Genomic DNA, 26,948 nt, shown 5'->3' on the forward strand with positions numbered 1-26,948 from the left:
GGTGGGCACATGGCAAGTCTGAGAGGGCCTGACTCCCAGATGTTTAGGGCTGTTTGAATATCTCTGATCTCACTGTTTACATTCAGGCCCCTCTAGTTCCCTTCCCTGGAGATGACCAAATTTCTCCTCTTGGCTCTTCCTGCTTCCTTCCCTGTCTCCACCCCTTCCCTGTCTCCACCCCTTCCCTTTCCTCCCTTTTCCTTTCCTCTCTGTAATCCCTCGCCCCTTCGCGTTTGTAGGCTCGGGACCAATGCAGAACTACTCTTCCCAGTTTGCCCCGCGCAGGGAGGAGCCGAGAGGGAGGAGCAAAGTCCCCAGTTCCCGGAGTCAACAGGGCAGCTGGGTAATGGTGTCCGTTTCGTCTCCCGTATTGCGTGACTGCGGCTGCGAAGGAGTCACGTAAACAAACTATAATTCCCGGCGGTCCCCGCGCGCAGCAGGTCAGGGCTAGGCTGGGGCCGGGTTCGCGGTGCTTGCTGAGGCGGCGGCGGCGGCGGCTACGGCTGGAGGAGCCGGGCCGGGGCCCGCGGCGCAGGCCGTGGCTTTTATTGGGAGGGTGGCGGGGAGGGACAGGGGAGGAAGATGGCGACGTCGGGGGCGAACGGGCCCGGCTCGGCCACGGCCTCAGCTTCCAATCCGCGCAAGTTTAGTGAGAAGATCGCGCTGCAGAAGCAGCGTCAGGCCGAGGAGACGGCGGCCTTCGAGGAGGTGATGATGGACATCGGCTCCACCCGGGTGAGGGGCCGCGCCGGCAAGCGGGAGCGGAGCAGAGCACTTCTCGAACGGGGAGCCGAGAGGCGGGGCGGGGGCGGGAGCCGCAGCGAAAGAGGCGGAACGCGGCCGGGGTAGCGGGCGCCTTCGTCTGGGAGGCACGGGTGGAGGGCCGGGGGGCAGGAAGACGGGTTTTGCGGGAGGAGATCGAAACTCCAGATAGGCTGGAGGGTTTGGGAACGAATGGGAACTGAGAAAGTGAGGCAGGAGTGGACAGAGAGAGGAGATGGTCCCCGAAGCCCGGCGGAGGTAGGAGGTGGGTGGTCCTTGTGCATCTCTGATTGAGTTCTCTCAGGGACTCTGCTGAAGCATCTTCTATGTTGGGTTATGGGGTTGGGGGATTGCCTGCTTGCCCTAGTCTGGCTCTTCTCAGTTGGTGATCTCCTCTCATCTGGTCCCTCTGCCCTGTTGTGCTACTCTTGGCAGTTAGTATCTCCGGGAAAGGGCCCCTTGAGTGGTTTGAACGGCAGCGCTGGGTATAGTGGGGCAGGAAGTCCCCTCCTGCGTCCCGTCCCTTTGCTTCCTTTTTCAAATACTTCTTGTGGTTTCCTGACGTGAATGAAGGTGAGGTCCATTGCTCACAGACTGGTGGTATTTTGCCCTGGCCGCCTTGGAGGAGAGATAAGGCTTTGGATCTTGAAAGGGGGTAACCAGTTGGCTATAGGTTATGTGGAACCTGATGGTTAGCTGAACTTTCTAGAGAGATGACTGTTTTGTGGGTCAGTTATGGGGTGCCTTGGAGGGTCTTCTGTGTGTAGGGAATATTCATTCCTGGGAAGTTCCAGAAAGAAGGAATCCTGGCGGCGTTGCTTCTGAAGCTCCCTGATCTTGGTTTCTTGCTTCCCAGGGCTGGATGTCAGAGAGAGAGAGGGGTGGGAGTTTGCCCAGCTGGTATGCAGTCCTAATTTAGGGACACATTATTCTCAAAACAGCAGGTGAGGATATTGCAGTGATCCCTTATGGCAGGGAGCTAGAAGGAATTTAAGGGGTGATGGATGGCCGAACATAAATACCACATTTCAAAGTTCTTTCTGCTCGTCTGACTGCCTTTGATTGAACCTGCCTATGACTGTAACTCCGGTTGTATTTTTGTGTGTGTCTCCCTTGACTCTGTTAGTCTTTTTTGTGTTTTTTACTCTTTTGAGTCTCTAGAGACCATGTGTCCTAGTTTTTGGGAGTCAGAACAGAGAAAGGTGGGGAAGCAAATCGTGTGTGTGTGTGTGTATGTGTGTGTGTGTATGTGTGTGTGTGTGTGTGTGTGCATAACCCCCTCTAACTGCCGTGAGGACCATGATCTAACTGTGGACTGTCCCCTCTTTAGAAGCTGTTGATCAAAGTGGGGGCAGAGGCAGGAAGGTGGGCCAGAGGCTGACCTCCATCTGACAACAGAGGAATGGTGGGATCTTAGGGCTTATAGGTACAAACAAAAGCTCAAAACTGGGCCTTCTTTCTTTGTGGTGCCTTGGTCTGTCAAAAGGTGCCCTCCACTCACCTTGCCCCTGTTGGGTAACTTTCCTTCTGCACATAAAAAAATCTAGTGGGCATACATGTCCAGGGCCTGGGGACCCAAGAGTCTAAAGCTAGGGATTAGAGACCTGGAGCTCAGCCTGTTATCTGGCCAGCTGGGAGGTCTCATTTGAGGCAGATGTGGCCTTTGGGGCCTATACTCCTGGAAGCTGGCGTTATCATGTATATTAGTAGCAGTCTTGAAGTGGCCCAAAGGTCAGCATAGTGCCCGCTAAACTCACTGGACTGACCTCTTGGAACAGAAAGTCAATTCTGTTGTTGGCCTGTGCACAACGGTGTGACCCCTGGAAGCTCTTAGAGTCTTAACCACTCATCAGCTGCCCTGGGTCTCCTTATTCGGCTGGGGCGGCAGTAGCTGGGCCTTAGAAGTAGGTGCTCACCTCTCACAGAGGGACATGAGGCCTTCAGGCAGGCTAAAACCAGGCCAGGCTGACGGTCGTGGTGTCTTACTCCGGTGCCAGACGTATCTCCTCAAAGTGAGGATGAGGCCAAGGAGACAGCTCTGGACCAGGCTGGAGTGGGCCACTGCTTTTCTCACCCCCATTCTCCAGGCTCCCCTACCAATTCAGGGGCTTTAGGACTATGTAGAAGAATGCTTCTTTGTTTTGGCACTGTTTTTCCAGTTAGAAGAGCCATCATTCCTTAGTTGTTCTAGTTTGGGAGGTACAGGCTCTGTGTAGCCTTCCTGAGACTGGGCAAATGGCAGAGCCCAGGAGCTTGTGCCTGCCCTCCAGAGTGAGGAGGAAAGAGGCTGGCAGCTATGGCTCTGTGGCATCCACCTGTGGCCCTTCCCTTGTCTTCCAGTTAGTCCTGGACACATCTGGAAGGGGAAGCAGAGGTGCCTAATAGGCACCCTTCCCCAGGACTTAACCCATGTGACTAGCCTAGGGGCTCCTGGCAACCCGTCAGGGACTCTGTTTAGACTGATGCCGACTAGGACAGGCCCTGAGCAGAGTATCAGGCTCCACCTGGCAGGGTGATGCCAGGCATTAGTGATAGCATTGATGGGGGCAGCCTGAGGAAGAGCTAGGGCGGATTGTTTGCACCAGGTCTCAGTGGACCTTCTCCCCAGTACTGGCTTTTCTTCTGGCAGATCTCTTAAAAGCAGCAGCAATAGTAGCATGTCCTGGAGACAGGGATGGCAAGGATGGCCACAGGAACAGTGCTCAGGACCCTCCCTGACATTCCCATTTGTCCTCCATGTCTCAGTTACAGGCCCAAAAACTGCGACTGGCATACACAAGGAGCTCCCATTATGGTGGCTCTCTGCCCAACGTGAACCAGATTGGCTGTGGCCTGGCTGAGTTCCAGGTGAGTGGACACCAGCTGGGGGAGCACAGGCTCTCACGCACCTCCCTCTGTTGACTTGCCTGTCTCTTTTGGCAGAGCCCCCTCCACTCCCCTTTGGATTCATCCCGGAGCACTCGGCACCACGGGCTGGTGGAACGGGTGCAGCGAGATCCCCGAAGAATGGTGTCCCCACTTCGCCGCTACCCCCGCCACATATCCTTCACTGAGGGGCTGCGGAGTCTGGAGGGCAGTGGGGTGGGGTTCCTCAGAAACTCATGGTAGGAAAAGGGACCTGAAGTGTTGTCCAGTGCCATCCTGCGGGAGCTCTCCTTTACCCAGGTTCCCTGAAAAGTGACATTTGGTGCGTGTTTCAGCACTGGCTGCTGTGACAGGGAGCTGCGCCTCCTGAGACTGTGTCCTCCATCTCTGACCGTCCTCACTTCAGCTTGCTCTTGGCTGCTAGAGGCAGGGCTCCCTGATATGTCTCATGCTACAGGGATTTTGCTTCCCTCCTGCTCACATTTCTGTTCATAGCTTTCAGTCTCAGAGACCTCCACAGACCTGTCTCCCACAAACCCTGCCTAGATATTCACCTATATTTTCCAGCTCCTTTTTCTCTTCCATTCTTTGCCCCTATTGTTGCCCCTTGTAGAGGAGAAGAAAGGTGTTTGTTTCCTGAAACAACTCGTCTGCTGCCTTCTGTTATTTTTCTCTCATCTGGTCTCTCTCCCGTCCACCCCCTCCTCACTTTTTCCCTTAACTGGTGCTTTTCACATTGACAGCTCTCCCTATAGTCCTGCCTACTTATCTCCTCCCCCGGAGTCCAGCTGGCGGAGGTCAGTGTCCAGGGCGGGCAGGATCTCCTGCCCACTCTCTGACTTGTCTCTGGCGGGAGCTGGGGTTGGGTTTGGGCCCGCTGGGCCAGGCTTTCAGCAGTACCTCCTCCTGTAATGGCAGGGCTGGGAGGGGTGGGGGTAGGTGGAGTAGGTGGGTCAGAGTCCAGTCTTGGCCATGTTGACACGTGTGGCCAAGCCTCCCAGCCCAGCCAGAGCAGGACTAATGGCAGCTGGGGTGTGTGTGGGGGGAGGGGAGAATGGTAGGGTGGCAGGTGAAAATGGCTGCCTCCTGTCAAGAGTGGGTGCCAGGTGCAGTGTTCCGGCATTCAGATTTCTGAACCCTTCCCCTGTCCATCTCATCCCTAAGACTTACACCCAGCACAGTTGCCGTGCTCCAAGATTCCTATTCAGCTTGTCCTGGCCGAGAGGAGTTATTTCCAGATCTCCTAGGTTGTTTGGGGAGAGGGTTCACGGATCACAGATATCAGCAGAACCAGAAAGAAAGAGGCATGATGATCCTGGGTGCCCAGCCCTCTTGGCTGCCCCACACTTTCCAACCCCCATGCCTGCCCTCTGGTCCATTGCTAGCCTTCCTCCTCATCGCTTTGTTTTTCCATCCCAGGACAATGCCCTGGGGCAGTTTCTCTGCAGAGAAGGGGCAGTTGTTTCGACTACCATCTGCACTTAACAGGTGATGGCCCTTGCCTTCTTTAGGCCACATCTCTTCTTATCTGTAGTTTCTGGGGCCCTGCTCTCTCACCCCACCCTGTCCCAGCCCAGCTAGTGTTTTCCCCTACTGAGCAGGGCATGAGGACCAGGAAGACTGTCACAGGTGGCAGCTCATCTCTTTTCCCCCCACAGGACAAGCTCTGACTCTGCCCTTCACACAAGTGTGATGAACCCCAGCCCTCAGGACACATATCCAGGCCCTGCACCCCCCAGCGTCCTGCCCAGCCGCCGTGGAGGTAAGTGGCCATGTCCCAGGGGAGGGAGTAGCCGTGGAGCTTTTGTTCGAAGCAGGTAGGCAAGTGGGCACTGCAGCCAGCTCCGCCGTATCCTTTGCAGGTTTTCTGGATGGCGAAATGGACTCCAAAGGTATGTGTTCCTCACCGCATTTGATATGTGCGGGTACTGAATGCCAGAGAATCTCTGGGCTGGTGTTGGGAGCTTTGTTCAGGGCCAGGGGGTGGGAGCCCTTCCACTTGCGTCTGCTTCCTGTCCTGCCTTCTTCTTCAACCCTCTCATCACCAGTCTTTCTCTTTCAAGTCCCTGCTATTGAGGAGAACTTGCCAGATGACAAGCATTTGCTGAAACCATGGGATGCTAAGAAGGTAGGCATGGCCCACTGTCCCTCTTCTTTCCATGGGACGGGTCTTCAGGGTCCTCCACTGAGCTCTGTCCTCATTTGTCACCTTCTTCCTTCTTTCCTCAGCTGTCCTCATCCTCCTCCCGACCTCGGTCCTGTGAAGTCCCTGGAATTAAGTACGTATCTCTCTGAGGTCAGCTGAGCGGGTGGAGGAGGGAAGCAAAGGGAAATGTGGAGGGCTGATGTCTGCCTTTCCCTGACCACTGCCCCCCATCCCCATTTACATCTTTTCCTCTCCTTCCCCAGCATCTTTCCATCTCCTGACCAGCCTGCCACTGTGCCTGTCCTCCCACCTGCCATGAACACGGGAGGCTCCCTACCTGACCTCACCAACCTGCACTTTCCCCCACCGCTGCCCACCCCCCTGGACCCAGAGGAGACAGTCTACCCCAGCCTGAGTGGGGGCAACAGTACCTCCAATTTGACCCACACCATGACCCACCTGGGCATCAGCGGGGGCCTGGGCCTGGGCCCAGGCTATGATGCACCAGGTGAGTGGCTATCTTGGCTGTGTGTCCCTGGGGTGCTGTCTAGCTGGAGGGACGAAGGGGTGGGAGGCTCGAGCACCTTGGGATTCTCCTGTGACTGCCCACACCAGCCCTTCACCTGTGTACCCCAGGATTCCCTCACAGCAGTTTTCTGCCAGTGAGAACTGGTAGCTGTGGCTTTTCCTAGAAAGAAGATGGAGAACAACCCCCAAGCGGGCAATGCCATCCTGACTGTCAGGGACAGAGTAGGGAGGACATTGTGTTGCCACTTCCATAGTCTGGCCACTGCTACCCATTCTGGGCAGAAAGGGGCCCAGTTCCCATCAGTAATGTTGGCATCTCTGGTTTTTTGTCTGTGCCTACAGGACTTCATTCACCTCTCAGCCACCCATCCTTGCAGTCTTCCCTAAGCAATCCCAACCTCCAGGCTTCCCTGAGCAGTCCTCAGCCCCAGCTCCAGGGCTCCCACAGTCACCCCTCACTGCCTGCCTCCTCCTTGGCCCGCCATGCACTGTCCACCACCTCCCTGGGTCACCCCTCACTCAGCGCCCCTGCCCTCTCCTCCTCCTCTTCCTCCTCTTCTGCTTCATCTCCGGTGCTGGGTGCCCCCCCTTACCCAGCTTCTACCCCTGGGGCCTCTCCCCGCCACCGCCGTGTGCCCCTCAGTCCCCTGAGTTTGCCCGCGGGCCCAGCCGACGCCAGAAGGTCCCAACAGCAACTGCCCAAACAGTTTTCGCCAACAATGTCACCCACCTTGTCTTCCATCACTCAGGTATGCGTGGCTGCCTTCCCTACATGTCTGTCTCCCTTCCCTTCCTTCTCCTGCCAAGTTCTCTCCCTCCCACCCTGCTTTCCTCAAATACCTCTTCTTCTTAACTCCTGTACTCCTGCTGTCATCCATCTCCTTGCATTCCTCTGTCCTCTGCCTGCCCCACTCTTATCCACCTTGTTTCCTCTTGGCTTAAGAATGCAAACCCTGGGGTTAAGTTTTCTGATTTCAAATCCTGGCCCCACCTCTTACTAGCAGTCTCCTTGGACAGTTATTTAACTTCTTTGAGCCTCAGCATCCTCATCTGTAAAACCAGGACAGCAATGTAAGAATCAAAGGAAATCACATACGGAAAGTACACAGCACCATGCCTAGCCCAGGTGCATGCTCGACAAATGATAGCTTGTCCTTTCCCTTTTCTCTCTTTTTTGTTCCTATCCTTCTTTCCTTGTCTGTCTTTTTTCTCCTGCGTCCATCCTGTCCCATCCGCTCTCCCATCTCCTCTCCTTCTTTCATAGATTTCATAGAGTCAGAGACTGTCAGAGGATGGAGCCCAGTCCCTTCATCTTATAGATGAGGAGGCTGGGGCCCAGAAGGGAAGTGACTTGTCCAAGTTTACACAGCATGTTAGGGAAGAGTTGGGACCATTACTAAAAATTCTCGGTTTAGGGTTTTTTCCTCAGTGTTAACATTCTTAGCTCTTCCCTCCCTCCCCATACTTCTACCCTTTTCTGTTCTCTCTGCTCCCCTTCTTTCACCCTAATGCTCTTCTTCCCCTCTCCTCTCCCCTACTTTCCCTTTCTTTGTTGTTCTTCCCTGGAATGTGTGTTCTATGTTCCATCTTTATGCAGGTCCCCTTTTCTGTAGGAAAGACTGAGGTCAGGCCAGCAAGGGCTCTCTGGGAACTTGGACTAAAAGCCTAGCTTCCCTCCTTCCTCCCTCCTTCCTCTCACAGTCCCTCTGGCCTCTTCAAGGCTTTAGAACAGCCATTCTCAAGGTCACTGTTGTGTGATCAGTCCCTTGTGAGGTGTGTCACAAGTAGTTGATTACTAACAGTAGTTAAAGTACCAAGGTTTAGGAATAGTTGACTCCTGGAGTGGATTCAAAATTATCCTTGTGTTAACCTCTCTCAGTCACTTTCATCTTGAGATGCATTTTTGAGAGTAGTTGCACCCCAGCGATGCCCAATGGAACGCTTTTGGGTTTGTGTTGACAATGGTCGCAGCTTAAAAGGGTGGGAAGCCCTGACAAAGAGCTCCTCTCAGGGGGCACATTGAGGGGTAAGCTTCCCCCTTTCTCCTCGCTTTTCTTCAGGGCGTCGCCCTGGACACCAGTAAGCTGCCCAGTGACCAGCGGCTGCCTCCATACCCGTACAGTCCCCCAAGTTTGGTTCTGCCCACCCAGCCACCCACCCCAAAGCCTCTGCAGCAGCCAGGGCTGCCCTCTCAGGCCTGCTCAGTGCAGCCCTCCGGTGGGCAGCCCCCAGGCAGGCAGCTGCACTATGGGACACTGTACCCACCCAGCCCCAGTGGGCATGGGCAACAGTCTTACCACCGGCCGATGAGTGACTTCAGCCTGGGGAACGTGAGTACCCGGGTCCCTAGCTCGGAAGCAGGGGAGGGGCTGGGAGTGGGCCAAAAGAGCCTGAGTGGTATCGAGGGGGGCATTTTGAACTGGGAGATCTAGGTGGGGGAGAGCCTTCTTACCTGCCCCCAGGTAACACAGTACCGCCAACTTGGGGCTCCTCTCTTCCTGCATTTGACCCCGACTCCTGCCCCTCTCCCCCAGCTACCTCCGTGCAGCTTGCTCTTTGATGACTACTGCTTTGACCCGTTGTCTTCCTGGCACGCGCATGCTCTGTCCCAGTAGGTACGGTGCCCACACCTACTTTGGGCCCCGTGCTCACTTCTGTCGCTGTGCTTGTGGCCATCTCCCGCTGTCTCTGCTTTTGTTCCCATGGTGGAGGTGGGAAGCGGGGTGGGGTAGGGGGAGGTGTATGAATATCACTGGGCAAAGAGGATGTGTTAGCAGAGCTAGGCAAAGGCAGGCAGGACCACCCTGTTCTGAAGCCTACTTTCTCAAGGCCTGTCTGTGTGTCCATAGCTGGAGCAGTTCAGCATGGAGAACCCATCAACCAGCCTGGCGCTGGATCCCCCTGGCTTTTCCGAAGGGCCTGGATTTTTAGGCGGTGAGGGGCCAGTGAGTGGCCCCCAGGACCCCCATGCCCTCAACCACCAGAACTTAACCCACTGTTCCCGCCATGGCTCAGGGCCTAACATCATCCTCACAGGTAAGAGGTGTGGGTGGTGATGGGGGATGGAAGGAGGGCGTGATACATTTGGTGGCACAGCAGGAGACTGAGGGGGTCTTGGGAGAGTTCGCAAGACATGGGGTCCTCACTCATCTCTTCTGCCCACACAGGAGACCCTTCCCCCGGTTTCTCTAAGGAGATTTCAGCGGCCCTGGCTGGAGTGCCTGGTTTTGAGGTGTCAGCAGCTGGGCTGGAGCTGGGGCTGGGGCTGGAGGAGGAGCTGCGCATGGAGCCTCTGGGCCTGGAGGGGCTCAACATGCTGAGCGACCCCTGTGCCCTGCTGCCTGACCCTGCTGTGGAGGACTCGTTCCGCAGTGACCGGCTGCAGTGAGGGCACCTCATCGACATCCCTCTTCTCAGCCCTGTCCCCCATCACTGTCCCTTTCCTCCCTTCCCCCTGGCCAGTAGAGACTTCACTCTCTGCCCCCAGATCCTCTTTCTAACATGAACGGAGGATCCCAAGAATGAGAAAAGGCAAGGGGTTTGTCCAGGTGGCCCCTGAATTCTGCACAAGGGATGGGGCTTGGGGGAGCTCAAGGGAGGGCCTAAAGCACTTGTAACTTTGAACCGTCTGTCTGGAGGTCAGAGCCTGTTGGAAAGCAGGGGGTAGAGGGGAGCCCTGGAGGCAGGGCTTGTCCGGATGCCTAGGGGTGGGCAGTGCCAGCCCCTCCTCACCACTCTTCCCCTTGCAATGGAGGAGAGAGCCAGAGTGGATATTATTTTTTATTAAATATATTATGTTAATAAAAAAATCATATCAAACCCTTGGTGTCGTTGGCTACTGTTTGGGATGCAGGTCGGGATCGAGGGAGTTCTTGGGGCACAGGCCCTCTCATCTGTCCAGGGCCTTGCTGCAGCATCAGGGGACAGGGGCTGTAACTGGCCAGACAAGTTACTGCTCTTTCTCAACCCTGAGGGCCTGGCAGTGAGTCAGGAGATGAAGAGGTGACTGCTGGCTGAGCTCTCGGCTCTGGATTTTTCTGGTAGAATGATCCCAGTTTTCCTGGGGGTAGCTGGCCTCAGTGCTAAGGCTCCTAAGGAGAGAGGATTTAAAAACTACTGATGCCAGGTAGGTCTCAGGTTGGCTCCCTCTTCTTTATGGCCCTTTAAGCCCAGAGGACCTGGAAGTTAGCTGTGACACCTGGCCAGCCTCTGACCCCACGCTCCTAGGTCTCATTCCTGCCCCCTCACAATGCATGAATTCACTTCACCCTCCCCACTCTTCTCCACTCATTCATTCAGATGCTTGAGTGCTAACCTGTTCTGAAGAGGTTTCCTCTTTCTGGCTTGGGTTGCTAGCCCTCTGACCATCTGAGCTTCTGCCCTCTATTCTCTCCCCCCATGCAGCACAGAAGAGTAGTGCCCCTTCTCCATTACCCCCACCTCTTCTGCTCTCCCACACCCTACAGTCCTGGCCTTTCTTCCTCTTTCCAAAGCATGTCATTTTCAGAAAAGAGAACTCAGAGCTTCTGGCTTAGGCTGGAAGGGAATGCGGTGTGCCCTAAACCTGGAAGTAGGGGCAGCCACCTGGGTCTCCGCAAACTAGGCTTTCAGGGCCTTCACCCAGGCAGGAAAGCCACATCTGAGTAGGACCGAGGGTGGGACGGGAGCGCGCCCCAGACTTCAGGGGTCAGTGTCCTGCGGCAATGGTTGGTTGGTGAGAAGCCGCCTGGGTGCAAGGGGCCCTCCCAGCCGCCAGGGGTCGCGCTACAGGCGGTCGGGCGCTGGGCAGGAGCTGCCAGGGTCACGGCCGCCGGCCCGGGAGGTTGGGGGTTGGGGGGAGCCGCGGCGCCCGCGGTCCGGGAGGGGGGAGGGGGGGGGGGGGAGCAGAGAAAGCGGGGCGCGCGGAGGAGCACCCGGCCCCCAGCGCAGCGGGAGCCGGAAGGGCCGTGCGGCGCGAGCGAGCGGCGCGGCAGCACAGTCCCCGCGTGGCGCAGCGCAGCGGGGACGCTGGGATCGCCCGGATCTCCCTCCACGGCGCCCCGCGCCCCGGCGCCCTCGGCCGCTTCTTCTTCCTTCACTCGTCGCCCCGGCGGGAGCGGCGCCCGAGTCGGGTGCGACATGTCCGGGGCCGGGTAGCCGCGCCGCCCGCCGGCCAGCCAACCCGCCTTCCGAGCCACCCGCCCGCGGGCCGGCCGGCGGGGGAGTCGCGGGGCAGGCAGGTAGGGGCTGGACCGGGCGGGGCGGCGGGCGGGGAAGGAAGGGAGGGAGCGCTGGCGGGGCGGGGGCTCTCCCCCAGCTGTTCTCCGGCGCTGCACATCTGGTTCCGGTTCCTCTCTCCTGGGGAAGTGAAAGTGGAGGGGAGGGCGCAGCCCGGAGTTAGCTAGCAGCGCCCCGGCGCCCTGCACCCCTCCTGCGCCCGCGGGTCCTAGAGCTCGAGCACCCCTCCCTTCGCTCGGGTCACGCGGCGGCCGGCGCTGCTGCCGTCACGTCTCCGGCCGCCTGCGCGCCCGCTCCTCTCTGCCCTCCTGCCCCTTCCTCAGCCTCCTCCCGCTCGGCGCGCCCTCTGCCCCAACGCGAACTTCCCGCCGCCCGGCTTGTGGGCGTTGCGACCCGGAGTGGCGCCCCTGCCCCTTGCGTTCCCCAGGGAGAAAGGGCTGCCTTCTGCAGGACTCTTCCCTGGCTCGGTGAGGAGAGGCCCGGGTGCGGAGGTCCTGCCGATGAGGGCCACTCGCTCTTCTGCTGGTCTCAACCTCATGGCTCCCGCCTGCTGCCTTGGGCATAGGGCATAGGGCATAGAGCTCCCATTCGCCAGCACGGGACGAGGCATGGGGCTGTGTCCCAGAGCTAAATCAGGAGGCTGACGCTAACTCCTGGCCTCACCTCGCAGATGTGGAGACTAAATTAAGCTGGAGTTGGTGTGTGTATGTGTGTGTGGCCAGAGGCCAGGTTAAGGAGAGCCAGCTTGGCTACTGAGATTCCTTTGCCCCCTCTTCTCTTGGCAAGGGTGGGAGGTTAGGTAGGATTGTACATCCTGGATCCAGGCTGAGCCTCCTCTGCCTTGCTCCGGGTCCTTTAGTCTAAGGTTCCAACTTGGAATGATGCTGTGTTGGCACCTTCAACGGTACCCCCCCCCCCAGCACACGCGCGCGCACACACACACTCACACACCCATAGGCTGGCTTCCGCTGAGCTGCAGCTTCCCCTCCACTGTTTCAGGAAGTCACCTCCCTTCCCCTCTGAAGCGGCCCCCACGCCTTCGGTCCTCAGCTGCAAGCCACCCACCAAGCTCTTTCCCAGCTTCTGCACCCTGGGGCACCCCGGGACCCTTGGGGCTCCTACTCCCTGGGGTTGGGCCATGAAGGCAGGTGAGAAGAGTTACTGAAGACCCGTTGTGGGCCTGTTTCTGTCTCTGGGCTCCATGGAGGAGGGCTTGGGGATTTCTGGGACTGTCTCCCACTCTGCTTTGGACTTAACTGGGGATACCTAAGGATCCTGGAGGTTGGAGGGCAGTGTTTTTTTTGTCAGATAGTGGAGCTAAGTTAGGAAAAAAGGACCCTTGAGTCTGGCAAAAAGACGCTTAAAGTTTGGGTTTTGTGGAGTCCTCACAAAAACCTAGAAGTGGGCTCTTTAAGAACATTAGCTGGCTCATGAGGTTCTTAGAATGTCAACTAGAATAGGAAGGCCAGAAACCCATAAAAAGACTGTAGTTGGCATGATGTCATGGCCAGAAGGAATGATGTCATTGCAGGCCATGACAGAAAAGACTGTGATCTCTGTTATGTTAGGGAGTGAAGTGGGGTGGGGTCTTTAAAAAGGACACAGAAACTATGATGTCAGAGCCCAGGTTAGCTGTGTGTGGTGGAGTGGAGTTTGGGTTCTTTGGGAAGAGGGCTGGTACCACCAAGAGGGAGGGTCCTGGTCTCTTTAAGGAGCTGTGGTGGGCTGTGAGGGCCTGGTGATGTCACAGGCGGGAGAGTTTAGGATTGGCTGACCACTGATCCTGCTTTTCCTTGAAAGGACTAGGAAGAGGAGGGAAGCAAGAGGGGGGAACTCCCTGGTTGCCATGGCAACACCAGCCTTCCTTGCTTCATCTCTCCCCCACTTGACCATTCCAGATGCAGTGAGTGAGGGGGGGGCCATGGCGGAGGAGCGGCCCCCCCGGCTGGTGGATTACTTCGTGATAGCTGGGCTTGCAGGGAACGGAGCACCCATCCCTGAGGAAACGTGGGTTCCTGAACCCAGTGGGCCCCTTCGCCCTCCCCGGCCAGCTGAGCCCATCACAGATGTGGCAGTCATCGCTAGGGCCCTGGGCGAGGAGGTGCCCCAGGGCTACACATGCATCCAGGCTTCTGCCGGGGGCCACCCCTTGGAACTCAGTGCTGGGCTCCTGGGTGGAACTCAACCAGTCATCTGCTACCGGAGGGGGCGTGACAGGCCCCCCCTCGTTGAGCTGGGGTGTGTGCACCTACCCATGCTGGCACCAAGGGAGGCTGGGAGGAGAACTGGGGTGAGGCAGGGAGAGGTAGGGGTATGGGATGAGGGATGTGCAATGGGAATGGGAAGGGAGTGGGCTAGAGGCCAGGGAGAAGGGCCTGAAGTTGTGCGTACTTAGTTCTCACACAGATTTGGGTGCATATACTAGTGCTGCTACTTGCTAGCTATGTGACCTTAGGCAGGTTATTGAGCCCCTCTGGGCCTTTTCCCTCATCTGTAAATTGGGGAAAATAATACCTCCTCATAGCGTGGTTGAGAAGATTAAGTGAGATAATCCATATAAGGGACTTAGCACAGAGTCAATAAATGGTAGCTTTTATTCTTAGTATTTATTAATGAGCTTGAGAACCATGGAAGGTTTGAGGAGTTGTTACTGATCAAGAAGTAGAGCCAAGGGCAGAAGAGGGGCACAGGATTTTGGAGGGCAGAGTTCAGCAAGAAGTGGGCCCTGGTGTTGGGGTTTGACTAGGCTGAGTAGGTAGGACTAGGTAGGCAGATCTAGCAGGACTGGGGTCTTGCTCCTCTGTATTGGACTTTTGATATCTCTTTCTGTTCTCTGTGCCAAGGGTGTTGTATGAGGGGAAGGAACGTCCCAAGCCTGGCTTCCAAGTGCTAGCTACGACACCCTACAGCCACTCAGCCAACCTGGCCCCTCCAGGCCCTGGGCACCCCCGCACCTACCTCACTTACCGGCGGGCAGCAGAGGGGGCAGGGTTGCATGCCCTGGGCATCACTGACCTCTGCCTGGTGCTGCCCAGCAAGGGCGAGGGCACGCCTCATACTTACTGCCGATTGCCCCGCAACCTCAACCCTGGCATGGTGAGTGGGGCCCTGAGCCAGAAGCTGAGACCTGCCCCATCTCTGTGTGACGGTGTGGACCCTGGGCAGAAAGGGTATCCAGGACCGAGGCGTCTAACGGCGGGGCGGGGCCCAGAGGCGTGACTCTCGTCTTGGGGGACTGGGATTAGTGGGAGTTATAAAGACAAAGACCACGTGGGGGTGGTGGAGAAAATGAACCCCAGAAACCTTTGTTAGCTGTGTGTCTGCTTGTCTCTTGCCATTTCTGGGGCAGTGGGGCCCAGCAGTGTACCTGTGCTACAAGGTGGGCCTGGCCAAGGCCAACACGCTGGTGTATGAGGCAGGTGAGTAGCCCCTCTGTCTCTCCAACCCCTTGACCCTCTGTGTCCCTCTGCCCTGGTGCCTCTTGGCTGGTACCTTCAGTGTCCACAGAACTCACTTCCCCTTTGCCGCTTGGCCCGTCTCTGGGATCCCCTGCTTCCTTCCCCTGGAGTCTGATTGACCCTACTCCTTTTGGGTACCCCCACTCTGCCGGGGGTGCAGAGCTGCTGGGCCGCTACCCAGAGGAGGACAATGAGGCGTTCCCGCTGCCCGAGTCAGTGCCCGTCTTCTGCCTGCCCATGGGGGCCACTATCGAGTGCTGGCCTGCCCAGACCAAGTACCCCGTGCCCGTCTTCTCCACCTTTGTGCTCACGGGTGCAGCTGGTGATAAGGTGGGTGTGCAGAGTGTGGTCAGGGGTCCGGGCTCCACAGGGCCCGCCTGACTGCCCCTCTGCCCCTGCCAGGTGTACGGTGCTGCCTTGCAGTTCTACGAGGCATTCCCGAGGACCAGGCTCTCGGAGCGGCAAGCGCGGGCCCTGGGCCTGCTGAGCGCCGTGGAGCGGGGCCGGGCACTGGGGGGCCGAGCTGTGCGCAGCCGCCGTGCCATCGCTGTGCTGTCCCGCTGGCCTGCCTTCCCTGCCTTCCGCGCCTTCCTCACCTTCCTCTACCGCTACTCCGTCTCAGGCCCCCACCGCCTGCCCCTGGAAGCGTGAGCACGAGACTTCCCCGGCACTGGGAAGGGTTATGAGGGGATCTCGGGAGGCCAGGAGAGATGGACGAGATTAGGCTGGAGCTGGGGGTGGGGGGACCTGGGTGGGCAGAGGAGTGGGGATGGGGCTGTAGTGTGTGGCTGGAGAGTTGGTCCACTGCAAAAGTGCCCCTGGCTGAGAGGCTGAGTGGGGCCTGAAATCCAGGCTACACTTGCTAGCTAAGTCCTGGCCAGGGGCTGTGCAGGCCCAGAGGGAATCTCTTTTGATTTGCATAAATGCTGTACATAATGGAGGCTCTGATGGCTGACACCAGTCTCGAGGTGGATCTCAGGGAGGAGTAAGGTTCTTGTGGACAGGTGAAGGAGAAGAGCAAATGTGGCTGAATGAAGTAGACTGGGAGTCTGCCTCTGACTGGACCCCTCTCTCCCCCAGGCACATCTCCCACTTCATTCACAATGTCCCCTTCCCTTCCCCACAGAGACCCCGCATCCTGGTGCAGGTGAGAGCTGAGGCTGAGGCTGGGGCTGGATGGGAGGAGGAGAACTGCCAAGGGCTAGTCTTCACCATCCTGACCTGTGGCTCTTCTGTCTCCCAGATGTCTCCCTATGACAACCTGCTTCTCTGCCAGCCTGTATCCTCACCCCTGCCCCTCAGGTATGTGCCCAGGCTGGGGGGGCTTTGATGACCAAGGACATGGTAGGTGCCAGGCAGATGGGCACAGGTGTTGAGGTCTGTGCAGGCTGGGCCCAGGTGGTGTCTGTGCCCAGTGACTAGGGAAAGGCCTCCTGCTGACTCTTCCCCCACCTTGGCATTGCCCGCAGTGGTGCCAGCTTCCTGCAGCTGCTGCAGAGCCTGGGCCCTGAGCTGGCTGTCACGCTGCTGCTGGCTGTGCTCACGGAGCACAAACTGCTAGTCCACTCACTGCGGCCGGACCTGCTCACCAGCGTCTGCGAGGCCCTCGTCTCTGTGAGTGCTACCCTGCCCAGACTACCTTGCCTAGAGTGTTCCTTCTGGTACCCTGGTCCCTACCTAGATTCTCCTTACTTTTCTTTTCTTGGGGAGGGTTCCTCAGCCTTTTACCCTTGGGCACGACCTACAGGACATACAGCTTCCGTCAGGAGCTCTTCTTTGGAGCCCAACTCCCACAGCTTCTCTCAAGAGGCACCACCCCCCAGGGCCAAGGCCCCCTCTCCTGTTGCCCCTACGCCCTGCTCACTGGTCCTCACTCCCTGATGCTTTAGATGATCTTCCCGCTGCACTGGCAGTGCCCCTACATTCCGCTGTGCCCGCTAGTGCTGGCAGACGTGCTGAGCGCCCCCGTGCCCTTCATCGTGGGTATCCACTCCAGTTACTTCGATCTGCATGACCCGCCTGTGGATGTCATCTGTGTTGATCTTGATACCAACACACTCTTCCAGTAAGAGGGTTGGGTCTTGTCCAGGGGGGTTCGAGGTGGGGGGCAGGAGAGGGCTGGTGTATGCAGTGTACCTGCTCAAAAGGAGCCTCAGGCAAAACGTGGAGGAGGCTGGCGAGGAGCCCCATCACCCTTTCTTCCTTCTGTTTATCTCCCAGGAATGAGGAAAAGAAGCCCCTCTCCCCTCGGATCCTGCCCCGCAGACCCTACAAGGTTCTGCTGACTACACTGACAAACCTATACCAGCAGCTGGATCAGAGTGAGGAGCGTGGGTGGGGGTGGGAGGCTGGAAACTGTCATTGACCTTGAACCTCCAGTTTGGGGAGGCCTGTGGGGAGCTGACCTTACTTGAGGAGGTTAGAGGAGTTAGGCTTTCATTTGGTGGAAGTGAGAGGAATTCAAATTCCAGTTTAAGCAAGAGGGAAGTGAATGTCACATTAATATTCCTGAATATGTCAGGGAGGTTGAGCTTGTCATTGGGGAGGCTTGAAACTGTTACCTGAAGGTAACTTTTTTTTTTGTAAATTCTTTTTTTTTTTAATTAATTAATTAACTTATTTATTTTTGGCTGCATCGGGTCTTCATTGCTGCATGTGGGCTTTTTTCTAGTTGTGGCGAGTGGGGGCTACTCTTTGTTGCGGTGCGTGGGCTTCTCATTGCGGTGGCTTCTCTTTTTGTGGAGCACGGGCTCTAGGCACGTGGGCTTCAGTAGTTGTGGCTCGCAGGCTCTAGAGCGCAGGCTCAGTGGTTGTGGCGCACAGGCTTAGTTGCTCTGTGGCATGTGGGATCTTCCCGGACTAGGGCTCGAACCCGTGTCCCCTGCATTGGCAGGTGGATTCTTAACCACTGCGCCACCAGGGAAGTCCCTGAAGGTAACTTTTTAGTTACTATTGGTACCAGGTCTGTTAGGACCTCCCGGTGGTGGGGTAGCAACAGTGACTTCTGTGTGAAGGGCAGGGTTGAGGCAAGCCCTACGGGTGCTGGCCCTGATTCTCAGGCTGCCCTGGTCCCCAGCATATACTGGACCTGAGGAGGAGGCCTCCCTGGAATTCCTGCTGACAGACTATGAGGCAGTGTGCGGCCGCCGGGCCCGGCTGGAGCGTGAGGTCCAGGGAGCCTTCCTCCGCTTCATGGCCTGCCTGCTCAAGGGCTACCGGGACTTCCTACGCCCACTCACCCAGGCCCCCTCTGAGGGGTCTCGTGATGTCGACAACCTCTTCTTCCTGCAGGGTAAAGGGGGCCTGTCTCTGCTTGGGGCGGGGGTCACGGGAGGGGTGGCCAGGGGCTGGGCTCCATGGGGAAGCCCGGGGGGACGAGGAATCACACAGTTTCTTGTTCCTTCACTGAGCACACGTTTTTGTGGGCACCAGCTTTGAGCTGTATGCTCTTCTGGGCTTGGAGAGGGGATAAGGGTATAAAGATGAACCAGCTGTGGCCCTGCCCTCTGGGAAGCCTTGGGCTTGGTGGGGACACAGTGACGCCTGTGGTGAGCCACCCCCATGGGCGAAACTCTCTTCCCTCGGAGACTCCCCAGTCTGAGGTCCTAGGTGCCAACAGATAAAAGGGAGGGATTCCATGGGACTGTGGTGCTGGGGTAGCTGAGCTGCTCGGCTTGGCGTGTGGTGTAGTGGTGCCAGAGGAGCCAAAGAGGGGATGACTTTGATGGCCTTGGATGCCAAGTTGGCAGGGAGCTGAGAAAAGGGTTCGGAAGGGGGTGCCTGTGGTAGGGACCCCGGGTAACCTTCCTCTCTGCCCCATTCTCATCTGTCAGGCTTCCTCAAATCCCGGGAGCGCTCCAGCCACAAGCTGTACTCCCAGCTGCTGCACACACAGATGTTCTCGCAGTTCATCGAGGAATGTTCTTTTGGCTCTGCTCGGCATGCTGCCCTGGAATTCTTTGACTCTTGTGTTGACAAGGTATTGGGCATTATCCCTTCTCTTCATGCCCTTTGCCCTCTGCTCTCCTCTTGGCAGTCTCTGTTATCCCAGGTATCAACACTCTCCATCTCATCTGTGGCAGGGATGGTGCCCCTGGAGTTACACAGGGCACAGCCTATGCAGCATACGTGACCGGCCTCATAGACGTACTGTCTTCCCATTCCTCACTCCATCCCCCAGCTCTGTCTCCAGGGCCTTGGTGGAATCTGGACCCACTACCTGCTTCCCTGTGGCTATGCTTTCCTGCGAGATGCTCATTCTCTTACCATCCTGCTCCAGGTCCACCCAGAGCAGGAGAAGCCGGAGCCAACACCCTTGGTGGAGCTGGAGGAGCTGTCAGGAAGTGAGCTCACTGTCTTTATCACACCTCCCGAGGAGCCGCCGGCGCCAGAGGGCAGTGAATCTACCCCCCAGTACTGGTGAGAGCCTCTTGTCCCCTCACTTGTTGTGAGGCCCCATGGGCTGACTTAGTGCCGACTGCTCCTGATGTTGCCTCTCTCTGCCCCTCCAGCTACGATGGGTTCCCCGAACTACAGGCTGAGCTGTTTGAGTCTCCTCAAGAGCAACCCGGGGCTCTGCCTGTGCCAGGTCCATCCCGTAGTGCCCCCAGCAGTCCTGCCCCTCGCCGTACCAAACAGGTAACCCGCAGGTGGGCCCCCCAGAGGCATCTGGCTCAGGCCAAGGGCTGCTGCTTCAGTTTCTTCATCTGTAAAATGGGTATAATAGTATTTACCCCGTAAGGTTGTTGGAAGGTTTCAGTTATGTCTGGCACACAAAAGGCACATGAAATATTAGCTCTTGTTACCACTGTCATCATCCTCATCTTGATTTTCTGAGCACTCTGGGAGACCAGGGGCTTGCTGCCTCCTCCAGGGCACCTGCCCAAGCTCAAGCTAGGCATCTCTGCTTGGGGATCCTGGGCTGTGTGTGCAGCATCTCTCCCACCTTGTCAGCGCACAGACCCTTCCTCAGGGAGGGTGCTGCTTCTCCCACACTATTTTAAGACCTGCCCTGCCCTGGCATTGTACTCACCCAGGTGTGTCCCCTGCCCTACCTAGGAGATGAAGATCGCACAGCGGATGGCGCAGAAGTCAGCAGCTGTGCCTGAGCTCTGGGCCCGGTGCCTGCTCGGCCACTGCTATGGGCTGTGGTTCCTGTGTCTGCCTGCCTACGTGCGGTCGGCGCCCTCCAGGGTGCGGGCACTGCAAACAGCTTACCAGGTGCTGCGCCAGATGGAGAGCCGCAAGGTGGTGCTGCCCGACGAGGTGGGCACCTGCGCCCAGTCCCAGGGGCTTGTGCAGGCATGGGAGCTGTGAGAGGGAAACTTGGTGACTATGGAAAGCAGATGGGGATCACGGGCACAAGTTGAGAGCTCCATCACATTCACTGAATTAATGAGCGTGTTCAGGGTGTAGCAGTAGAGACTGCAGGGTGGCAGGGTCAGCAGGAAGGGTGGGTGGCTCTGAGGCAAGCCCAGGAGCTGCCAAGGGCCAGTGAAGTCTGTGAGAATTGGGGAGGCTGGAGAAGGGTGCTTGCTCAGACTTGAGGATTTGGGTTGGGAGTGAGTCCGCTCTCATGCTGCGCATCTCCTGGCCCAGGTGTGTTACCGGGTGTTGATGCAGCTGTGCTCACACTATGGGCAGCCCGTGTTGTCCGTGCGGGTCATGCTGGACATGCGGCGGGCAGGCATCGTGCCCAACACCATCACCTACGGCTACTATAACAAGGTACCTAATTTGGGGTGAAGGGAGGATGGCAGCCTGTGCCGGGTAGGTGTGTGGGAAGGATGCTGCTCCCTGACACCTGCCGCTCTCCCCTCTCCTTGGAGATTGGGCCCATACAATCCAACAAGGTCCTGTCACCATTGTCACCCATTGTGCTCCTCTAGTGCCTTAGCACCTACAGACGGTTTTCTCATACTTGGCCGCTTTGATCTTCACCCACAATACCCCTGACAAGGAGGTTGGGCGAGTACTGCTACCTCCCGATGATAGCTAATAGTGGGAGCCAATATGCCAGGCCCTGTTCCAAATACATTTTCCACATCAAATCATTTTTTTTTTTTTTCTTTTTGTGGTACACGGGCCTCTCACTGCTGTGGCCTCTCCCGTTGCGGAGCACAGCCCCAGATGCACAGGCTCAGTGGCCATGGCTCACGGGCCCAGCCGCTCCGCGGCATGTGGGATCTTCCCAGACTGGGGCACGAACCCGTGTCCCCTGCATCGGCAGGCGGACTCTCAACCACTGCGCCACCAGGGAAGCCCATATCAAATCATTTTATCTTTACCACAGCCCCATGAAGTGGAATGATTATTGTCCCCATCTTACAGATGAGGCCATGAGGTTGCAGGGGCTTAGTAACTTGTCCGAGGTACCACAGTGAGTAAGTTAGGGAGTTAGGAGATGCACACAGGCACGCCGATGTTTCCTGAATTCAGGCCCTTAACCATGATACTAACCTATATTTCCTGTTTTTTAGATGAGGAAACTAATGACCCAAAAAATGAACCGATTTCTTCAAAGCCCATAGTTTATAAACAGCAGAGTCTGGATCCAGGTTGTCTCCACTGCTTCTGGCTTCCTCTAGAACCCCTCAGGGTGGCAGCGGCCAACTGTCTCTTCTGGGCTCTTGTTCCCGGCTGAGCCATTGGCAGGACAGTCCTAGGCAGGATGTCTGGAGGAGAAGGTGGTCCCTGGGGCTCCAGGTCAGGCAGTTGGCGTCAGGCTGAGGCCAGGGTATGGAAGTAGGCCATCTTCACGGGCACTGTGCTTGGCAGGCCGTGCTGGAAGGCAAGTGGCCGTCTGGTACACGGGGTGGGCGCCTGCGCTGGGCCAAGCTCCGGAACGTGGTCCTGGGGGCTGCTCAGTTCCGCCAGCCCTTGAGAGAACGGCGGCAGCGGTGGCAGCGTCAGAAGCAGGAGGAGGAGGCAGAGACGGCAGCACAAGAGGCAGGCGGCTCCCAGACAGGTGGGTAGGGGCTGGTGACACGGGCAGGGGGATAGGCATGGAGAGCTGGGGCTGGCCTAGTGGCTGGCACTGGGTGTTCTCAGAGTGGATAAACTATACTTGGCTGGTAACAAAAGAGATGAAGTTCTGCCTGGGAGGAGCCCTATAAATCCAGGTCCACTTAAGGAGCTCTGTTTTGGAACTGGGGGCTGGGTTTCTAGCTGGCTGCCTTTCAATCCCCTCTCTATCTTTTACAGAGCCCTATCTGGAGCGCCCCTCCCCTACCCGCCCCCTTCAGCGCCAGACTACCTGGGCTGGGCGAAGCCTGAGGGACCCTGCCTCGCCTACGGGGCGCCTGGTGAAGAGTGGCAGCCTGGGTAGTGCCCGAGGGGCACAGCCCACTGTGGAGGCTGCCGTGGCCCACAGTGAGTGCCCTTGTCCCACACCCCAACCCTCAGCCCCGTCAGCTTCCCTGACCACTTGCCAGTGAAAGAGGGGAAGGCCAGAGCCAGGATGGACGGGTGGTGCTTTGTGGTGGGCACTGTAGGCGCTGAGGGAATCTTGCCTGGACTGTCACCATGGTGGGGGCTGTGGTGCCAGAGTCTGTACAGTCAGGAATTGTGTTTACTCAGTTCCTGGAGGAGGGGCTGGCCTCCATCTTCCCTGATTCTTTTCTGCCCTGTAGTGATAGAGGCCTTGGGGGTACTGGAACCCCGGGGATCACCTGTGCCCTGGCACGATGGAAGCCTCTCAGACCTGAGCCTGACCGGGGAGGAGCTGGCACCTGGAGGCAGCCCAGGGGACGCAGGCTCAGCCCTGAATACCCAGTCCACTGAAACCCTGCAAGGGCCAAGTGGGCGGGTGCCCAAGGCTGGCTGGCATCAGGATGAGGCCAGCACCCCCCGAAGAGGGCTGGGTGCCCGCCTCCAACAGCTGCTCACTCCTTCCCGCCGCTCCCCTGCCTCTCGTGTTCCTCCGCCTGAGCTGCCCCCTGACCTGCCTCCCCCAGCCCGCCGCAGCCCCATGGACAGCCTTCTGCGCCCACGGGAGCGCCCTGGATCCACTGCATCTGAGGTAGCCAGTGAGGGGAGGGTCCAGACACTTTAGCACCGGGAGGCCTGGGGAGGAGCTGCTAACCAGGAGTGCCCAGAGAGGGCCTTGAGGGGTGGCTGAAGCCAGCATCCTGGGTGAAGAGGAGCATGGGTGTGGCTAACTGTGCTTTCTCATGTAATGGCAGAGCTCAGCCTCTCTGGGCAGTGAGTGGGACCTCTCAGAATCTTCTCTCAGCAGCGTGAGCCTTCGCCATTCCTCAGAGCGCCTCAGTGACACCCCTGGATCCTTGCAGCCACCTTCCCTGGAAGTGAGGATAACCCCTCCCACGCAGATGTGCTTGAACACACACATACACCACACCCATTCACTCTGTCGAAGGCAGGGGTTGGGGAGGAGGTGGGAGGAGCCTGGGCTGGGATGTGAAGATGAGAGGGGCTGGGGAAGGAGCACGGGCTCCTGAGCCTAGAGGCCGAAAGGGGCCTGCTTCCTGGGGTCTCCTTGCCTGCAGATCCTGCTGTCTAGCTGCTCCTTGTGCCGCGCCTGTGATTCCCTGGTGTATGATGAGGAGATCATGGCTGGCTGGGCACCTGATGACTCCAACCTCAACACAACCTGTCCCTTCTGCACCTGCCCCTTTGTGCCCCTACTCAGTGTCCAGACCTTTGATTCCCGACCAAGGTGCCCAAAGCAGGGCGAGTGCTGTGGGTGGGGCAGGGAGGTGGAGGTCCGAGGGCTGACCCTCCTGCTATCTCGCTGCAGTGCCCCCAGCCCCAAGCCTGCCTCTGCTGGTGCCAGTGGCAGCAAAGATGCTCCTGTCCCTGGGGGCCCAGGCCCTGTGCTCAGTGACCGCAGGCTCTGCCTTGCCCTGGATGAGCCCCAGCTCTGCAACGGACACGTGGGGGTAAGGGCTGGGCCAAAGGGGCACAAGCAGTGTGTGTGTGTGTGTGTGTGTGTGTGTGTGTGTGTGTGTGTGTTGCCCTGTGGGTGGCCCCAGTGGTGCTGGGGAGAAGTAGGCATTGAGGGCAAGGGACGTCCCAGAAGCTGTTGGACATGGTGGCCCAGTGAGAATTGTGGCTCTGAGGATGGGGCCGTGGTACATGCCCTCCATTGCCCTCCCACTTTGTGCCTGACAGGGTACCTCCCGGCGTGTCGAGAGTGGGGCATGGGCGTATCTGAGCCCCTTGGTGCTGCGTAAGGAACTGGAGTCGCTGGTAGAGAACGAGGGCAGTGAGGTGCTGGCGTTGCCTGAGCTGCCTGCTGCTCACCCCATCATCTTCTGGAACCTTCTGTGGTATTTCCAGCGGCTACGCCTGCCCAGTATTCTGCCATGCCTGGTGCTGGCCTCCTGTGATGGCCCCCCACCTCCCCAGGTCAGTTCCCTGATATGGTCCCTGCTTCCTCATCTCCCAGCTCTGTTTCTCAGTCCTCTGTGTCTTCAGTGCTATAGAAGGAGCACAGGCTTTGGAGTTGGTTGTACCTGGTTTGACTCCCGGACCTTTCACTTCACTACTCTGAGCTACAATTTCTCATCTGTAAAATGGCATAAGCGCCACGCCCCCCCCCCCCCCAAGACAGGGCTGCTGTTAAGGCACCTAGTGTAGTGCCTGGTACCCAGAGAATAATTTGTTAATGTTCATCTATTTATTGCTCTATTCACTGCACCAATATTTATTGAGCACCTTTTAGGTTCCAGGCAGAGTTTTAGGCACTAGGGATGTAGCAGGTTACAAAACAGAGTCCTTGCTCTCAACAGAGCTTGCATTCCCACGGGGAACAAGAGTTCCTTTCTCTCTTCTCTTTGGCTATGTCCTGTAATGTTCCTGTCTCTTGGAATAACGCCTGTCCATTTCCTGTCCCCTGCCTCCCACCCCATGAGCCTCTCTCCTTTATCTTGGCTCCCCGCAGGCCCCATCTCCTTGGATAATGCCTGATCCAGCATCTGTGCAGGTGCGGCTGCTGTGGGATGTCCTGACCCCTGACCCCAACAGCTGCCCACCTCTCTATGTGCTCTGGAGGGTCCACAGTAAGTCTGGTATTTGGCCTAGGATGGGAAGGGGAAGGTCCCAGACTTAGAGGGCTCAATAATCCTGGCTACCTTCTTTTTTTTCACCCAGGCCAGATCCCCCAGCGGGTGGTATGGCCAGGCCCAGTACCTGCATCCCTTAGTCTAGCATTGCTGGAGTCCGTGCTGCGCCATGTCGGTCTCAATGAGGTGCACAAGGCTATAGGGCTCCTGCTGGAAACTCTAGGGCCCCCTCCCACTGGCCTGCACCTACAGAGGTATCGTGTTCCTATCTGAGAGGTCCCTGGTCTGTCCCGGGCTCCATACCCCCTTTATCTCACTTATACCCTTTTGCCTCCACTCCAGGGGCATCTACCGTGAGATCTTATTCCTGACATTGGCTGCTCTGGGCAAGGACCACGTGGACATAGGTGAGGGAGCAGGCAGGGGGCTGAGGAGTTTAGGGATCTGGGGCCAGGTGTGGAAGCTTGGAATCCTAATATACTGACCTACCTCCACCCTCTTTCCTAGTGGCCTTCGACAAGAAGTACAAGTCCGCCTTTAACAAGCTGGCCAGCAGCACGGGCAAGGAGGAACTGAGGCAGCGGCGGGCACAGATGCCCACCCCAAAGGCCATTGACTGCCGAAAATATTTTGGAGCACCTCTGGAATGCTAGGGACCCTTAAGCTTCCTTCTCCAGCCTGGGCTGAGGAGGTGAGGGAGAATGGATTCTAGAGATAACCTGCTTCCCTGTTGCTTTCATAGAGGAGTTGGGAATAGGCTGGGAAGCATGCCGAGCCGTAGGCTCTGAATGGGGGCAGCAGGAAGAGGGGCCCACTGTTACCAAAAGTCACAATTCCCCTATCTCCAACCTGCCCTCTGTGCTCATGTTGATGTTGGAGGAGGCCTGGGGGGAGCTGGCACATCTCTGTTCCGCCTCATCCTATACCAGGAACTCCTCTCCAGGGTACCCACAGATCTGCACTGCCCTGGTCATTTTATAAGTTTTTGTTTTAAAAAACAACTAGAAAGATACACAGCTACTGAGCCTTTGCCCTGAATGGGAGGGAGGGATGTCATTCCCCACCAATGATGGTCCCGCTTCCCTAGAGTTGCCGAAGGAGCCCAAGGCTCTCCATGCCTTTCTACCTTAGTGTTTGTATTTTATTTTAAGTTATTTATTCTGGAGCCACAGCCCCCTTGCTTATGAGGTTCTTATGGACAGTGAGAAAGAGAAGGGAAATGGGCCTGCGTGGTCCAGTGGTTTGTAGCTCCTTGAAAGTTAGGAGGTGGGAGCTAGAGGAGTCCCAGGCTCCCCTTAGGAAAAACTGGCACCCCTCTAGTCCTGATCCTTTCTGTCCACTCCACCTTGGGGAATGCTTCACCCACCCAGGGCCCTGGCTGTGCAATAAGGATTGTTCCTTGCGAAGTTTTGTTGGATGTAATATAGTAAAAGCTGCTTCTGTCTTTTTCCTTCTGCCTCCTGTTCTCTGAGTCTGGGATAATGGTGGGGGATACCTCACTTTTTCTCCTGGCTGCACATCCTCCTTTCCACCTTTGCATCCCTTGCTGCCTTCAGGCACGCACTGCTTTCCCTGACCGGGTCTGGTTCTGGTCCCTTGGGGCACAGGGAGTTCTTGGAGCAGGAGAGGGGTGAATCCGGTGCTGGCTATGGTGGTGCCAGTCTGTGTGGTACTTCCGGCCCTCCCACACAATCACCCCCTTGTCCCTCATCTGTACCCCACACAAAGACTCCATTCTCTGGGGGCCCTGAGCTCATCTCTGCCTTCTTTCCTCTCCCCACAGCTTCCCCCTCCCAACTTCTCCAGTACCTCCACAGGGCAGCTCTCACGCATCCTGGGAGCCCTGGAACTCATTCTAGGCCTCCTTAGTTGCTTTAGTTGAAGGCAGTACTCTTCCAACCAGGGACTCAACCTGGGGACAGCACCAGGAAGACAGGGGCAAGGATT

At 57.5% G+C, this 26,948-nt stretch overlaps 2 protein-coding genes across 6 annotated transcripts; both read left to right on the top strand.

Moving 5' to 3' along the window:
- Positions 1 to 452: 452 nt before the first annotated feature.
- On the top strand, positions 453 to 10,120 carry CRTC2 (CREB regulated transcription coactivator 2). Of its 2 annotated transcripts, XM_029226815.1 has the most exons (14): positions 453 to 735; positions 3,508 to 3,609; positions 3,685 to 3,801; positions 4,363 to 4,424; positions 5,047 to 5,115; positions 5,286 to 5,389; positions 5,490 to 5,519; positions 5,691 to 5,755; positions 5,857 to 5,906; positions 6,037 to 6,281; positions 6,644 to 7,050; positions 8,362 to 8,631; positions 9,151 to 9,337; positions 9,469 to 10,120. In XM_029226815.1, exons 1-14 carry the CDS (start codon positions 583 to 585, stop codon positions 9,687 to 9,689), a joined length of 2,082 nt encoding a protein of 693 aa, XP_029082648.1. In that variant the 5' UTR covers positions 453 to 582; the 3' UTR covers positions 9,690 to 10,120. The 2 variants fall into 2 exon arrangements, with proteins under 2 accessions (XP_029082648.1, XP_029082649.1); XM_029226816.1 differs by lacking the exon at positions 5,047 to 5,115 and having other exon boundaries at positions 492 to 735; positions 9,469 to 10,092.
- Positions 10,121 to 11,196: 1,076 nt separating this feature from the next.
- DENND4B (DENN domain containing 4B) lies at positions 11,197 to 26,450 on the top strand. Of its 4 annotated transcripts, none has more exons than XM_029226830.1 (29): positions 11,197 to 11,520; positions 12,518 to 12,666; positions 13,417 to 13,756; positions 14,362 to 14,614; positions 14,868 to 14,937; positions 15,137 to 15,306; positions 15,379 to 15,623; positions 16,057 to 16,123; positions 16,220 to 16,278; positions 16,446 to 16,590; positions 16,866 to 17,041; positions 17,197 to 17,297; positions 18,053 to 18,268; positions 18,810 to 18,955; positions 19,256 to 19,395; positions 19,488 to 19,614; positions 20,035 to 20,241; positions 20,575 to 20,703; positions 21,754 to 21,943; positions 22,180 to 22,347; positions 22,608 to 22,996; positions 23,160 to 23,282; positions 23,484 to 23,653; positions 23,735 to 23,876; positions 24,109 to 24,345; positions 24,881 to 24,998; positions 25,090 to 25,255; positions 25,344 to 25,408; positions 25,509 to 26,450. In XM_029226830.1, the coding sequence occupies exons 2-29, from the start codon at positions 12,657 to 12,659 to the stop codon at positions 25,652 to 25,654; spliced, it is 4,515 nt and encodes a 1,504-aa protein (XP_029082663.1). In that variant the 5' UTR covers positions 11,197 to 11,520; positions 12,518 to 12,656; the 3' UTR covers positions 25,655 to 26,450. The 4 variants fall into 4 exon arrangements, with proteins under 4 accessions (XP_029082663.1, XP_029082662.1, XP_029082664.1 ...); XM_029226829.1 differs by having other exon boundaries at positions 22,608 to 22,999; positions 25,509 to 26,444; XM_029226831.1 differs by lacking the exon at positions 12,518 to 12,666 and having other exon boundaries at positions 22,608 to 22,999; positions 25,509 to 26,444.
- The last annotated feature ends 498 nt before the right edge of the window (positions 26,451 to 26,948 follow it).

This window comes from Monodon monoceros, unplaced genomic scaffold, assembly GCF_005190385.1.
Source record: "Monodon monoceros isolate NGI ecotype Baffin Bay Population unplaced genomic scaffold, NGI_Narwhal_1 Super_Scaffold_18, whole genome shotgun sequence".
Lineage (NCBI taxonomy): Eukaryota > Metazoa > Chordata > Mammalia > Artiodactyla > Monodontidae > Monodon > Monodon monoceros.